The sequence below is a fragment of the Sander lucioperca genome, chromosome 6, assembly GCF_008315115.2.
Source record: "Sander lucioperca isolate FBNREF2018 chromosome 6, SLUC_FBN_1.2, whole genome shotgun sequence".
Lineage (NCBI taxonomy): Eukaryota > Metazoa > Chordata > Actinopteri > Perciformes > Percidae > Sander > Sander lucioperca.
Genome location: NC_050178.1, coordinates 39442529 through 39455845, shown reverse-complemented (window position 1 = coordinate 39455845; position 13317 = coordinate 39442529). Strand labels below are relative to the sequence as shown.

The window sequence follows — 13317 nt, the reverse complement described above, 5'->3', positions numbered from 1 at the left end:
CCTGTCACTTTCTTCTCCGTCAGACTGTGTGTCTGTTATTGATGGGAGCTCAGAGCTGCTGTCTTCTCCAAAGCAACTTGCCAGCAGACACTGAGCTCATGCTCAGACAGCCTCATCTCTGCTGCTGCTGCTGCTGCTGTATTCCCTTTAAGTGACCTCTCTTGAACCCTTGTTGAAGCTCACACAAAAGAAATAGAAATGCAGAGCCGTAGACTCACAAACACACGCAAACTTGTACACGAGCCCCCACAGAGAATGAGTGAAAGCCCTGTGAATGAGCAGTGGATGGGAAAGGAGCCAGCTTGAGTTTTTTTTTTTTTTTTTTTTAATTTCTGAATTTCTTGCTTTTTTCTCTCTCCGGCGGAAAAGAATGGGGAGATACAGTATGTGAGGCTGGGTTTTTGTGCCAGCTAATTTTATTGTTAGATGTGATTTAAGTGACAGCATGAGCTAATATATGTGTGTTTTTCTGTCCTCGTTAGTATTAGAATGTTAGCCCTGCAGAGTGAGGACAATTTTGGTCATGTTGGTTGGACTTACAGTAACTTCTAAAGGTCTTAGTTTAGGGATTGCGTTTAGGATTAAAGGGGAACTCTGGCAATTTAAAATTGCATTTCCATGAAGTTGGGAGACTCACGAAGGACAAAAAAAGAATAGTCAAAGACATCCTGACATTTACAGAATGTCTACGCAGCCCACGGTGCAGAAGAAGCACATTGGTAGAGCAGCAGCACCAGCTTCGGTCCTCAGTTCCAGTCCAGCTCCAATATAGGTGGATTCTACAATTCCCACAGTGTAACTTTTTCATTAGATGCTCCTCCTAAATGACCACATTTTCAAACCCCAAAACCTCCGGTTTGTAATGCAAGACCTGTGTTAGAATCAATGGAGGGCCCTTTAAGGTTAGAATTACTATTGAGTTCAAAATAAGAGTTCATGTTAATTAGGGTTTGGATTAACCCTTATGTTTTGTATATTAGCTTTACTTCCTCATTGTTTGAGGTCCCACAGATACTACCTAACAATAACAGCAAAAACATTTTTAAACATTTCCATCACATGTTTATCACATATATCACATGTTTTATCTTTTCTTCTGATCTTATTAAAGGCCCAATGTGCGAAGAAAATTACTGGAGTTGTTACACTTTTCTTTGCCACAAACTCGACTCAATTTGTTGGTAACAAACTTTTATAAAACTCCAATAACGTAACGTAACATTTGGAATTTGGGAGGGGGAATGCTGAATAAGAAATACTACCAATCACAGATATAGAGAATTAAAAATCAATCTAAACCATATTTTACAGATCTGGTCTCTGAGACGCCAAAACAAATGAATGTGTAATTTTTTTCCGAGAGCACTTTTGTCATCTGTTCAAAATCATGTTTGAGCAATTCTTATAGATTTTGGTAAAGTCATGAAGTATCAAAGCTAATTAAACAATAATGTATGTTTTTGTGCTGTTAAAGAGGGCACAGAGTCTCCAAGACCCCGAACAGAACATTAGGGGTTATGGTCTACAGCAGTTGTCAGTATGGTTAGACACTTTAGTCTGCCAGCTGCACATGAAGACAGCAGGAGGAGACAACTTGTTGGCACAGGATGGAGATCAGAGTGCCAGGCATGACACGCAAAATCTAACCTGCAGGCGAACATCAAATCCTGACTAACACTGCATGACAACCTCTTTCACTTAAAATTAGATTTATTTTCATCTGTTTTATTCTCTCAAGAAGAAAATGTGAAAGCTATGATGGAGGGTGTATTTTAATATGTCCCTCTGTCTGTCTGTCTGCTAAGTGTGTACCAGCCTAGAAGGTGGAATTAGTTTTCTCCATGCGTGCGAGGCTCTGGCAAACCAGTGTCAGCCTCCAACGCACTGCTTTAATTAAGCCCTGTTTCCTCCTCATGGCATTTTCTACCGACCATGCTTACATTTAGAAACACGCCTCTGTTCCCTTTCACTTTTTCTTTCTGTCTGCTTGTGTCTTTCCCCTCCACCTCCTGTCACTGTGGTGGTGTCACTGACTATCTATCTACCAGTGAGACTATACTCGCAATAAACCGTTTCTCATTAGACCTCAGAGTGAAGCGCTTCCTCCATTCAGACAGTTGTTAAGACTCGTCATAGTAGTTATGGGATTTATAGATTTTAATTGCAGCTGTCACTTTCCACTCCGTTGACATATTGACCAGTGACAGCAATGGGAGTTGCTGTGGCGGCTGTGTGGGTACAAAGAGAAGGGAAGTTGTTAAGAGCGCTGCTTGGCTGTTGTACACAAGGGTTCAGGTTTTCATTCGTCTTCATGCTAATGAGCTGCTGCTATGATAAGCTCGGTGAACATATGTTCCGCTCTCCATGTCACTGTAATATTTCAAAGGTGCTTGGCTGGTATTGCTTATTATGGTAATGAACATTCAATATGTCTTTCTGTCTCTGTGGATGTCTGTGTGCACAGGTACTCCAAGCTGTCCGACCCGGCTAACTGGCTGAAGATCAACAAGACCAATGGTCAGATCACTACCATGGCCCTGCTGGACCGAGAGTCCATGTACGTCAAAAACAACGTGTACGAGGCCACATTCCTGGCATACGACAATGGTAAGTCCGGTAAGTCAGGATGACTGTTTTGATAAACAGAAGGGCACATACAGCACAATATAGGCACTTTTTTTTGCCACATTAGGCTTTAGGGATGGCAATGTCCGTTGGTCCACTAATTTGGTCTAGAACGAAAAATCTCTACATCTATTGGATTGTCATGAAATTTGGTACATACATCCATGGTCCCCAGAAGATTAATCCTAAAGACTCTGGTGAAAGATCTCAAGAAATATTGGATGGATTGCCGTGAAATTTGGTCAGCCTCAGGATGAATTGTTATAACTTTGGTGATCCCTTAACTTTTCATCTAGTGCCATCACCAGGTCACAATTCTACTTTGTCCAATACTTTGGTTAATTACCAAATACATGTATTACTAATAGCATTCCATCAGCCTCAGTGGTACATTGTATTCAGTACTAATTAACTAATATTATGCTATTATTATTATATCAAGACGCACACACAACCAAGATGACATTACACCTGCTAAACATCAGCATGTCAGCATTGTCATTGTGAGCATTTTAACATGCTGATTTTAGCATTTAGCTCCAACACCGCTATATCAACATACAGCCTGACATAGCCGCTAGCACGGATGTAGGCACATGATCTTGTTTTTTTTGTCATTTTTTTCACTGTGAAAAAATTGCATCAGCTATATTTTAATGCTGATAACATAACATCAATCATCAACTGACTGAAAAGGAAGCTGTTTGTTATCTTTTTTCATCATCAGAATGAAAGTGCTGTAGCACAGGCAGGGCGTGAATGTAGTGGCTGTCATAATGGGCCACAACATAGTCAAGTAACATGTCACTTGACATAACAGTGTAGGGTTACTTGCTACTGGAAAACAGTCAAACTTGCTACTGTAAGCCGTTTCATTCGCCTCAGTACACCTCACATCGATTGTATAAAGTCACTAACACAGGTCTATCCAATGACAAAGGCTAGAATCCCATGAATCAAAGTTGAATGTGTTAAATATGTCACACCCTTGTTACTTTCCTGCCAGGTACCCTATAGTGTGTGTGAACTGTGAATGAGTGTAATGTTATGTTCATATACCGTACCATTTTAAGTATACTGTACATAAATATGCACCGACCTTCATTTCCCGGTGTCTAAAAAAATCATTAAAAATAGGATCTGTCGATGAAAGTCTTAAATATCAGCCTAAGCTGCCACAACATGAAGCTTAAAAAAAGTTTGCTCTCTGTGTACGTAGGAGGGACCCAGGTGTTTTTACTCCAGTGAGAAATGAGGGGATTGGTTGCCCCGAAGCACACCAACATAAGCTCAAAGTGTTGACTTGCTATTGATTCTGTAGCCCAGTGTCAACAAGGGGATATATTCCACTTTGATTGAAATTCTCTTTACTTATTCTACTCAAGCAAAGCGAAAAAAGCAACAAAGCACCCAGCCAATCATAACCGACAGACCGTAAATGGGCCTTGGGGCCTGAGGCAACAGACCTTTACATAGTTGATGCACCAAATTACTGTCTGACGAGGAAAAAGTTGAAACACAACACTGATGAGCTACCGGGGTAAACTCTATCTATGCTACATTGCATTAGGAGTTTTGTTAGGCTTGCTGACAGTCTGTGTACAGGGGTTTGTCAACTGAATGTCAAGGCTTCAATATATCACTGCAGTCTGTTTGTTCAACAGAGCAGTGCACATACTTCATCATCTGTAGTTTGGGGTTGTAATGGTTTGATCAGAAGTGGTATCACTGAAGAGTGATAATGGAAGAAATAATGAATTCCTTAGCAACCTGCATTCAGAAGTAAGTAAGTACAAGTTCAAGATATCAGCATTAAAAAAGTGAAAGTAACGTAGGCTATATTTACATTGCTACGTTTAAAAACGAATTTCTTTTGCTACGTTTACACCTCGCATTCACACTGCTCTGGCGTTTCATTACGGTGGCCGACAGAGGCAAACGTGCTGCAACTAAAAAATAAACACATGCAAATAGACAAAACACAAGCAAAATAAGAAAACATCTTCATTAATTTGACAACACATGCGCAGCATTTAGCAAACGCGCTGTTTGCGAAAACTATAGGTCCAAAAGACATCAGTCAAAGTGTAGACCAATCAATGGATATTCCCCCGGAGAAGGAGCACACAAACATGCTCGTTTGGCTCTAATCAACAGAGGAGCACTCGCTGAGGTGCGCTGAAGGGTGAAAAGTGTACGGAACACCGTTGGTCTATGTTACATAATTTGCTATGTATAATTAACTGTATATTATATTATTGGCGAATTATTACTGGTTATTACTTGTGATGAAAAGGACTTCAGTATTATCCTTTATCAAATTAGTTACCGAAGCTCTTGATTTGCATGTGTAAGGAGGCTTGTCAGGTGTAATGCATAACAGTGGGGCACAGTTCTTTACACTGGATATCAGTTTTCTTATTTCATTTGTGATTTTGCATACATTAGCTGTTGTGGCATATGTTGTTATTGGAAAAATACATATCATGATATTGATTTTAACCATATGACTGAACCCTACTAACACTTTAACTGGTTGCGGCGAAGCTAATTCCTTATGCATTTTTGTGTTGCCTACTTCAATTTTACCTAATTATCATATCTAAGAAGCAGATATGTTTTGTGTGTAAAATCTGAATCTACAAAGTAACTAGTAGCTATAGGGGTCACATAAATGTCGTGGAGCGCATAGTTCCCTCTAAAATCTAGTAGCTAGCTACTATCAATTAATGATGGCTGCATCTAATTACTACTAGCTGTCTGTAGCTGCAGACAGCAAATCCAACTCAAATGGTGTGCTGTTGGTTTTAAATCACACTGGAGTCTGTTTATCATTTTAACTCTGCCCATATGTTTATATCAGTCATTTGAACCACATCCCAGTGAAAGCAAACACTTTTAAATGAAAGAGATTATCATTTATGAGTCTTTCTTTCATTGATTTGTTCTGCACCGTAACCACACTTCTGTCAGTGCTTGGATAACTTAAAGCCACTCAACACTTCACATGTTAAAGCTGTAATCTCGAAGATTTTCATATAAATAAACGTCTGTTAAGTCACTGTCTATCACTGAAGGAGGTAACACAATGGTGATTGAGCCTATGGCCCACTCACATTAAATTATTGCAATATTGTTATATTTGTAGTATTACGACTTGGGTGTCTGGTGGGACATCTCCCAGAAAAAAAATCCTCTATTACAGTTTTTCTCCATTGTATTCACACAAAAAATGGAAATATGCACACAGTACTGAAAACTTGAAGCTCATGTACCGACAACAAGACTCCTATAACCATGGAAATAGAATGAGATTCACTCTATTTCTATGCTCCAGCCAGCTGAACTTTCAGCATAATGTTTTCACTCAAATAGAAATTCTAAATCAACCAGTACTGACAGCTTAAGGATTGCCAGTTTAAATATTTCCCTATTGCATTAAATATGAATGACTAAATAAGAAACAATCAAAGTGGAACTTTGGAAGCTTTTCTAATCAGCTTGATTTTGGAATGTTTGTGTGTGCTTTGATCAGAATTGATTGAGAGTAGGCTGGCTGCATAATTAAACAACCCCAAAACTGTCACGTTTGGATTCAAATGTTGCTAAATCCTCATTGATGCATAGAATACATGAGCACACATACATCAGCAGAGACTATCTGATATGTGAAATAACCAAAACTTTTAGCAGACAGTCTTGTGTTTATGTAGGACACCATCGCTCAAAGTAACAAGCTGATTGAGAAAATGTGTTTTACAATATTCATTTCAAGAAAAACAATTAGATGCATTGATGTGTGAGGACCTTACGACGTGACGTTTGCCACTTTTAAAATGTCATTCTTTACCACTTTAATCCCAAGACTTAAATGTTTAACCTTATTACAAATGTTTTCACTGTTTTCATGTTGCGCAGCTTTAGACAGAACAGCAAAACGACAGCAAGCAGTGCACTGAAAAACTAACGAGGCGCTTATTCCCAGCACCATGTTGTGCAGCACCAAGAGCAACAGAAACAGTGTGGCAGAAAAGCATTTGCTGTTAATGCATAAAACATCAATGTGTCTCTCTCAACCTGATGGTTCTGTTCTGTTCTGGCAATAGTGAAAATCCCTGAATAAGTTATGTTGAGCTTGAGTTGCTGGATGTAGTGAAGGGTTAGTGTTTGAGTCATTTCCCAGTGCGCTTTGGAGAGTGCAGATAAGCGCAATCTTTATGTAAGCATTGTCCCCTTCAATATGAGTCTCCCCTCAGCTTTTTCAGAAAGCAGCCAGTTCTAAACACAAGGCCTAAAAAAATGTATGTGTCCTTTCATTTGTTCTGGCAGTTTTGTTTGGGTGCTCTGTACAAATGTACATAGCATTGCCCCTCTGCTTTCAGCATCTTAGTAAACAAAACAGATTTCTTCCCAATTGTTTCTTTGGCTGCACGCCTCATTTTCTCACTTCCACACAGGCATCAGCTAGAAACATTGTAATTGAAATGGAAGGATTGTTTTGCTGTCTCTCAACTCCCCTTCACTGCTTTTTGCTCCATCTCCAATCATTTCATCTTTACTCCTCTGCCTCGCTGCCGTTCACTCCTCTCTCGATCGCTACGTTATTATCTCACCATCTCCTCCTTTGATCTCTTTGCCTCCTCTCTTTCCTCTCACCTTCCCTCAGGTTCGCCTCAAGCCAGCGGGACAGGAACTCTCCAGATCTACCTGATCGACGTGAACGACAACGCGCCGGTGCTGATACCCCGGGAGGCCCAGGTGTGCGAGCGTGCGCGCCCCAACTCCATGGTCAACATTACAGCCTCAGACGCTGACGCCGACCCCAACGTAGGGCCCTTTGTCTTCGAGCTGCCTTCTTTTCCTGCAAGCGTTCGCCGCAACTGGACTATCTCCAGACTCAGCGGTAATTAAATGCTGTTCATTGTCTTAACTGTAGCTACAATTCATATTGCAAATATTTGACCTACCCTTGTGATGTAAAATGAATGAGGTACAGTATGTGGGAATGATGTATTCAGCATCCCCAGCTGAATGAAACCATAAAGGTAACAGATGGGATGCAAAAGCCCTCTGCAGAATAACTGGCGACATCAATCAGGGAACCAGGGATTGCTGTAAGCTGCGAGAGAAGTCCAAGTTTAACAAAATGTCTCACAAAGCTCATAGTGAGAGACGCGGGTGCCATCCAGTGTTGACGTACGATCTATCGTTTGTGACAAATGAGATCCATTCATCTCTCCATCCCCCGAGCAGCCGATCTGTCACCAAATCCACCCAGATGGATGTATCACAGCAGTTGTCTTGAGGACAAATCTGATCACATACCTGGATACTTCTCCCACTGAGGCCCTCTTTTTTCCTAGCTTGACTGAGTGATAGATGCTGAAGGTTATACATTGTTTGTGTTTTTTACTTTTAATGCCTCCTCTCGTACATACATGTCAGAATGATTGCTGTGCAGTTTGGTTGGTTGCAGCTTTTATTTGGTATGTCATTCTCTCGTAGCTCCGCACATGATGACATGATATTCTGCAGTAAACAAAATGTCATTTCTCCGTCTAATCTTATTTTCCTCTTTAGGTGACTATGCTCAGCTGAGGCTCAGGATTCCTTACCTGGAGGCGAGTGTGTACGAGATCCCCATCATCGTGTCCGATTCAGGGAACCCTCCTCTGTCCAACCGCTCTGTGATTAGAGTCAAAGTTTGTCCCTGTGACAGTAACGGAGACTGCAGCGCCACAGGGGCTGTGGCAGCCGCCGGCCTCGGCACCGGGGCCATCATCGCGATACTCATCTGCATCATCATACTGCTCAGTGAGTACAACACAGTGGAACGATCAAACTTACACACTATTGGGTTATTATATCAGTATGTATTGTATCATGAAAATGACAAGATATGGTTGTGTCTCAGTGTTGTAGTACTCAAGACCGTTCTTGGTCTTACGACCGGTCTCAAGACCACTTTTTGAAGGTCTGGTCTCAGAATCGGTCTCAGATAAAGAGGACTCTGGATTTTATTTCAAGACCGGTCAAGACCACAACTGCAGGGATATCACTACATTGCCTCTGCATTGTCTAATGTTACGTGTTAACATCATTACTGTGACTGGATGTAAAACTTCCTGCTTCAAATGCAACCAATAACTTGACTCATTTCTAATTTGAAATTAACATTCACTCCCGAGAAAGTGAATGCGGGAGACAAGAGAAGCTCTGGCTGTCTGGCACTGGTCTGGTCTTGGTCTTGACTCAGTCTCAACCCCTCAAAGTCTTGGTGATGACTTGGTCTCGGTTTAGGTGGTCTTGACTACAACACTGGTAAGACTACAATGAACACCTTTTCTTTATGACAACAACTACTGTTTCTGTTTTTCACAGGCATGGTTCTGCTATTTGTGGTGTGGATGAAGCGCAGAGAGAAGGAGCGGCAGGCGAAGCCCCTGCTGATCGACCCTGAGGACGACGTCAGAGACAACATCCTCAAGTATGATGAGGAGGGAGGAGGAGAGGAGGACCAGGTATCGTTTGACGATCATACACACAGTATATACATAATTAACAAAAGTCATAAAAAGCTGTTAACCAGCAGTGGCATCTTTGAGAAATGCTATTGGTTTTAAGATAAACACACATCTTTTGTTTACAGGTGGTATTTACAGTATCTTATGGAAGGTCAGGGATATATTGCTAGATTAAATTAGATAACTGTATTAATCGGCATTAGGGAAACTAGTTTGGTCACCCATGCACAGTGCCAGGAAACAAAAAAGACAAAGTCAAACTAACACATATTCTAAGAGGACATAGTAGTTCAGGAGCCGACATAGCCACAAAATAAAAAATAAAAACAATGTAGTTAATCAAATCGATCAATCATTTATGGCTGCAACTAATGATTATTTTAATTATCGATTAATCTGCCGCTTATTGAACGATTCATTGTTTTATCTATGAAATGTGACACAGTGAGACAAAAATAGTGACACTGGCCCCAAAGATGATTGTTTTATTAAGGGTTTCCACGGGTCTTTAAAAGTCTAAAAAAGTAAAAAATTATAAAATCAAAATTTAAGGCCTTAAAAAGTCTTAAATTCGCAAAAGTATTGTGTTCTAGGTCGTAAATAATTTTAAAAAGGTCTTAAATGTAACCTCTAATGCTCATTGAGGTGTTTTAGTTCTTTCTTTCGATAGTGCAAATTTAATTTGCTGTAAATGTACAGATCATTATTACTCTGTGTCACTTTTATTCAATTTGGATACATTTATTTACTTTGCAAGTACTTTTGTGACTCTGCATTTCGTTGTACCTTTACGTCGTGATATAGGTCTCAAAGTGCTCATATTGTGCTTTTGGCTTTTTCCCTTTCCTTTATTGTGTTATACAGTATATCTTTTTTGTGCACGTTATATGTTTACAAAGTGAAAAAGCCCAAAGTCCACCCCAAAAGGACTTACCATCTCCAACAGAAAACACTGTTCACAAACTGCTCCAAACAGCTCTATTGTAGTCCAGCCTTTACTTTGTGACGAACGTGGTCACTTTGTAACACACGTTATAATACTCGCCTAGCTGCTAGTGTGGCACGTCCTCATACTCTGCTTCTGACAACCTAGCAGTACTTACTGCACATGTGCGACTCCCAACAAAGATGGTACAAAAGTGAGATGCCTCACTCTGTAGCTAAAACAGAGAGCTCAACACACAGGGTGAAAAAAGGAGCTGCAGCAATGTTTTCTGAAAATGTAACCACATAAACCTATTCTGGTACAACCTCTAAATACAATTATGAACCTGAAAATGAGCATAATATGAGCACTTTAAAATTCATTCATAGAGGTCTTAAAAAGTCTTACATTTTACTTGTTGAAACCTGCAGAAGCCCTGTTTATTTGACCATCAGTCCAAAACCCCAAAATATTCAATTAAATTAAAAGCTGACATCTGAAAACACTTAACTTCTTATATATACTGAAATTGAGAGAGTACAGCACATTAGCTCATCTACCACAATTGTAAATAACTATGAAGATCGGAAAAACCTTGGTCAGCTGGACCGCGGACAGAGTCTGTAGAGAATGAAATACATTTTTTAAAAAGGGAGTTACAACTACAAAGTGCTGGGCCTGAAAATACTGCTCAGCCCACCACCTCTCCTTATCTGATATTATTTTCGAAATGAAAACCTTCAACAGCGTTAAGCTCCAACAGTTTGATTAATTTGGAAATGTATTTTTAATTATGCCATCTTTAATACTTGCTATTTTCCAACACCCACACACACCAGATATCTAGCTCATAAACATACGCTAATATCAGATGGCTGCTCTGTTTATACATGTAGGGATAATTTCTCTCTAAAGTAGTTGTCTGAGGATTTATTATAAGATCCTTGGGGTTTTGCCATTGGCACTTTTGGCTGAGCTAAACCAGGCCATGCTGATTTGCATTTCCTTTACCAGATTTAGCACGCCGAGCTGTGCCCGAGATGGGTTTTTTTCCCCAAGTTGGGCAAAAGCTCACATATTCAAGCAGGTTGCGGTGACTGCGGCCAACACGTGATGACCCCCCTTTCTCCCCCTCAAAGGTTGCGAGACTCAACCTAACTCATGTCTTTGCTGGAGTCCAGAGAGGTTTTTAAAAGCCTCTGTGTGTTCAGCTCTCTGTATTTGTGTAGCTTCTAACTGAATCTCTGTGATTAGAAGTTTAGTTTCTCGTCTGCGTCCCTGTTTATACTTTCAGATATCTAAAACAGGGGGATTTTATTGTGAAGAGTTTATGGGAAATTAACTGTTTATTTACAGTTTTACAGCCGCTCCTTTAACCACTACAGCCATGGATCAACCTGCTGCGCAACACAGTGCTCCAGAGAGCCGGGGGCTAAGAGCGGGCGGGTGTCAGATCACAGACACATCACCGACAATATAATAACAATCTCCAAAACACAGGATTTACTCTCAGTGGTTTCTGTGACATGAAAAATACCTAAAAGTATTTTTCATGTCACAGAAACCACTGAATACTAATGTTTAGAAATACAAAAACAGCCAAAACATACAGTGAGCTGCCATAGCCCCGAAAAGTCACGTCATGCCACTGAAGACACCTTCAAGCAGGTAGCCCTGTTTTAATAGAAATGAAAATCCCTGCCGTACTGGGCTGTCGAGCCGAGCCAAGCCAGCACATGTGCATGGAAAAACATTAAGAGATAGAGTGCATATTGACTGGTCAAAGATGTCACCTGATTGATCAGCGAACATGCTGAGTGTTTGTTGTTCATATTATGAATTTAACAATACATATTATCAGTAATGTTAAACCACAGCTGCCATCTGAATAGTAACTTGTTCTTGCAAGCGCTTTCACTATTTTTTTGTATCCTTTAAGACTTCCCCTAACATCCTTGTTTCTAACATTAGACTTGTGGGTAATTCCCTCAAGCAAAGACTGCAGCACTGCAGATTTACAAAAGGGCTCACAGGTTCGTTAGAAAGCCCTGTAGCACAGATTTCTCTGCAGGTCAGCCCTGAGCCCTCGCAGACTTAATAGGAATGCACATCAAAGTCTGTGAGTCTGTGAGTTACCAACTTGGAAACTGAGCTCGATTCAAAACACAATGCATCTACACTACTGTATTTAAAGAATCCCTACATTAGAAAAGGGTTAATGACCTTGCTACCCTATTAAAAAAAAGCACATTTTATCAAAGAAGCTGTAGTCAATAAATCATTAAAAAAAATATGTTGATTTAGCAAAAGTAGATAAAAGGTAGTGAATTACCAATTAAAAGGACCAGCAAATGCGGATGAACTAACATTTCCCTCTGTGGCCTTCATCCAGGACTATGACCTGAGCCAGCTGCAGCAGCCCGAGTCTTTAGACCACATCATCAATAAGCCGGCGGGGGTGCGCAGGGTGGACGAGAGACCTGTGATTGCTGAGTCACAGTATCCCGTCAGACCCAGTCTGCCCCATCCTGGAGATATAGGAGACTTCATTAATGATGTAAGTTCAAAAATGAAGGAAAAGATTTTTTTGGTGTAGCATTGGTTCCTTAACAGTTTCTGTTTTTAAGCTAGACAGTATAGTGATGTCCACAGGCCTCATTGATGTGACTCATACAAGGGTTTACACAACATGAAGAGAATTCCCTTTTTTTTCCTCCACAACTCGGTATTGATACTGCTAGAAATATTTGTCCCCTGTACACAGCTCAGTGTCTGGCTCTGAAACAGCATTCAGACCATGATGAAACAAAAACCCAAATGGGTGGCTAAGCAAGATGAGAAGGGGTTTATTGCAACTTTTACGGTCTGGCCACCTGAACCTTTTATGCTGTGAAAATTAGGGTTGGGTACCGAAACGCGGTGCAAATGGCGCACCGGTTCCGATGTACACTGTAGTAACGAGGCCGAATAAGAACGGAAATTTCGGTGCCTGACTTTTTTCTTTTTCAGAAGCATCGCTGCACGGGACGCTACGTTACCGTTAGCTAGTAGCTGGATTAAACACAATGGTTAAAATGCTGACAGTTTACGTTAAGTGGTGTAAAGTGTGACTGTAGTTCCCTGTAGAGGATTCCAACACCGGGATGTAACAGTCTGCAGCTGCCGTTGTCGGAAAAACAACACAGACGGTGCGTTTACTTGAAACTCGCCAGCCTTGTGGTGCATTCAAAGTTATTGTAAAAT

General features: G+C 40.6%; 1 protein-coding gene across 2 annotated transcripts in view; it reads left to right on the top strand.

Annotated features, from left to right (window-relative positions):
• Positions 1–13317, top strand: part of cdh4 (cadherin 4, type 1, R-cadherin (retinal)) — a 215606-nt gene that overhangs the window by 199883 nt on the left and 2406 nt on the right. The window contains exons 12-16 of one of the 2 annotated variants that reach the window (XM_031278786.2): positions 2465–2607; positions 7292–7528; positions 8206–8439; positions 9007–9146; positions 12467–12631. In XM_031278786.2, coding sequence (XP_031134646.1) covers positions 2465–2607; positions 7292–7528; positions 8206–8439; positions 9007–9146; positions 12467–12631 — 919 coding nt within the window. Of the gene's footprint in view, positions 1–2464; positions 2617–7291; positions 7529–8205; positions 8440–9006; positions 9147–12466; positions 12632–13317 lie in introns of both variants that reach the window. The other variant, XM_031278778.2, reaches the window with a different exon arrangement.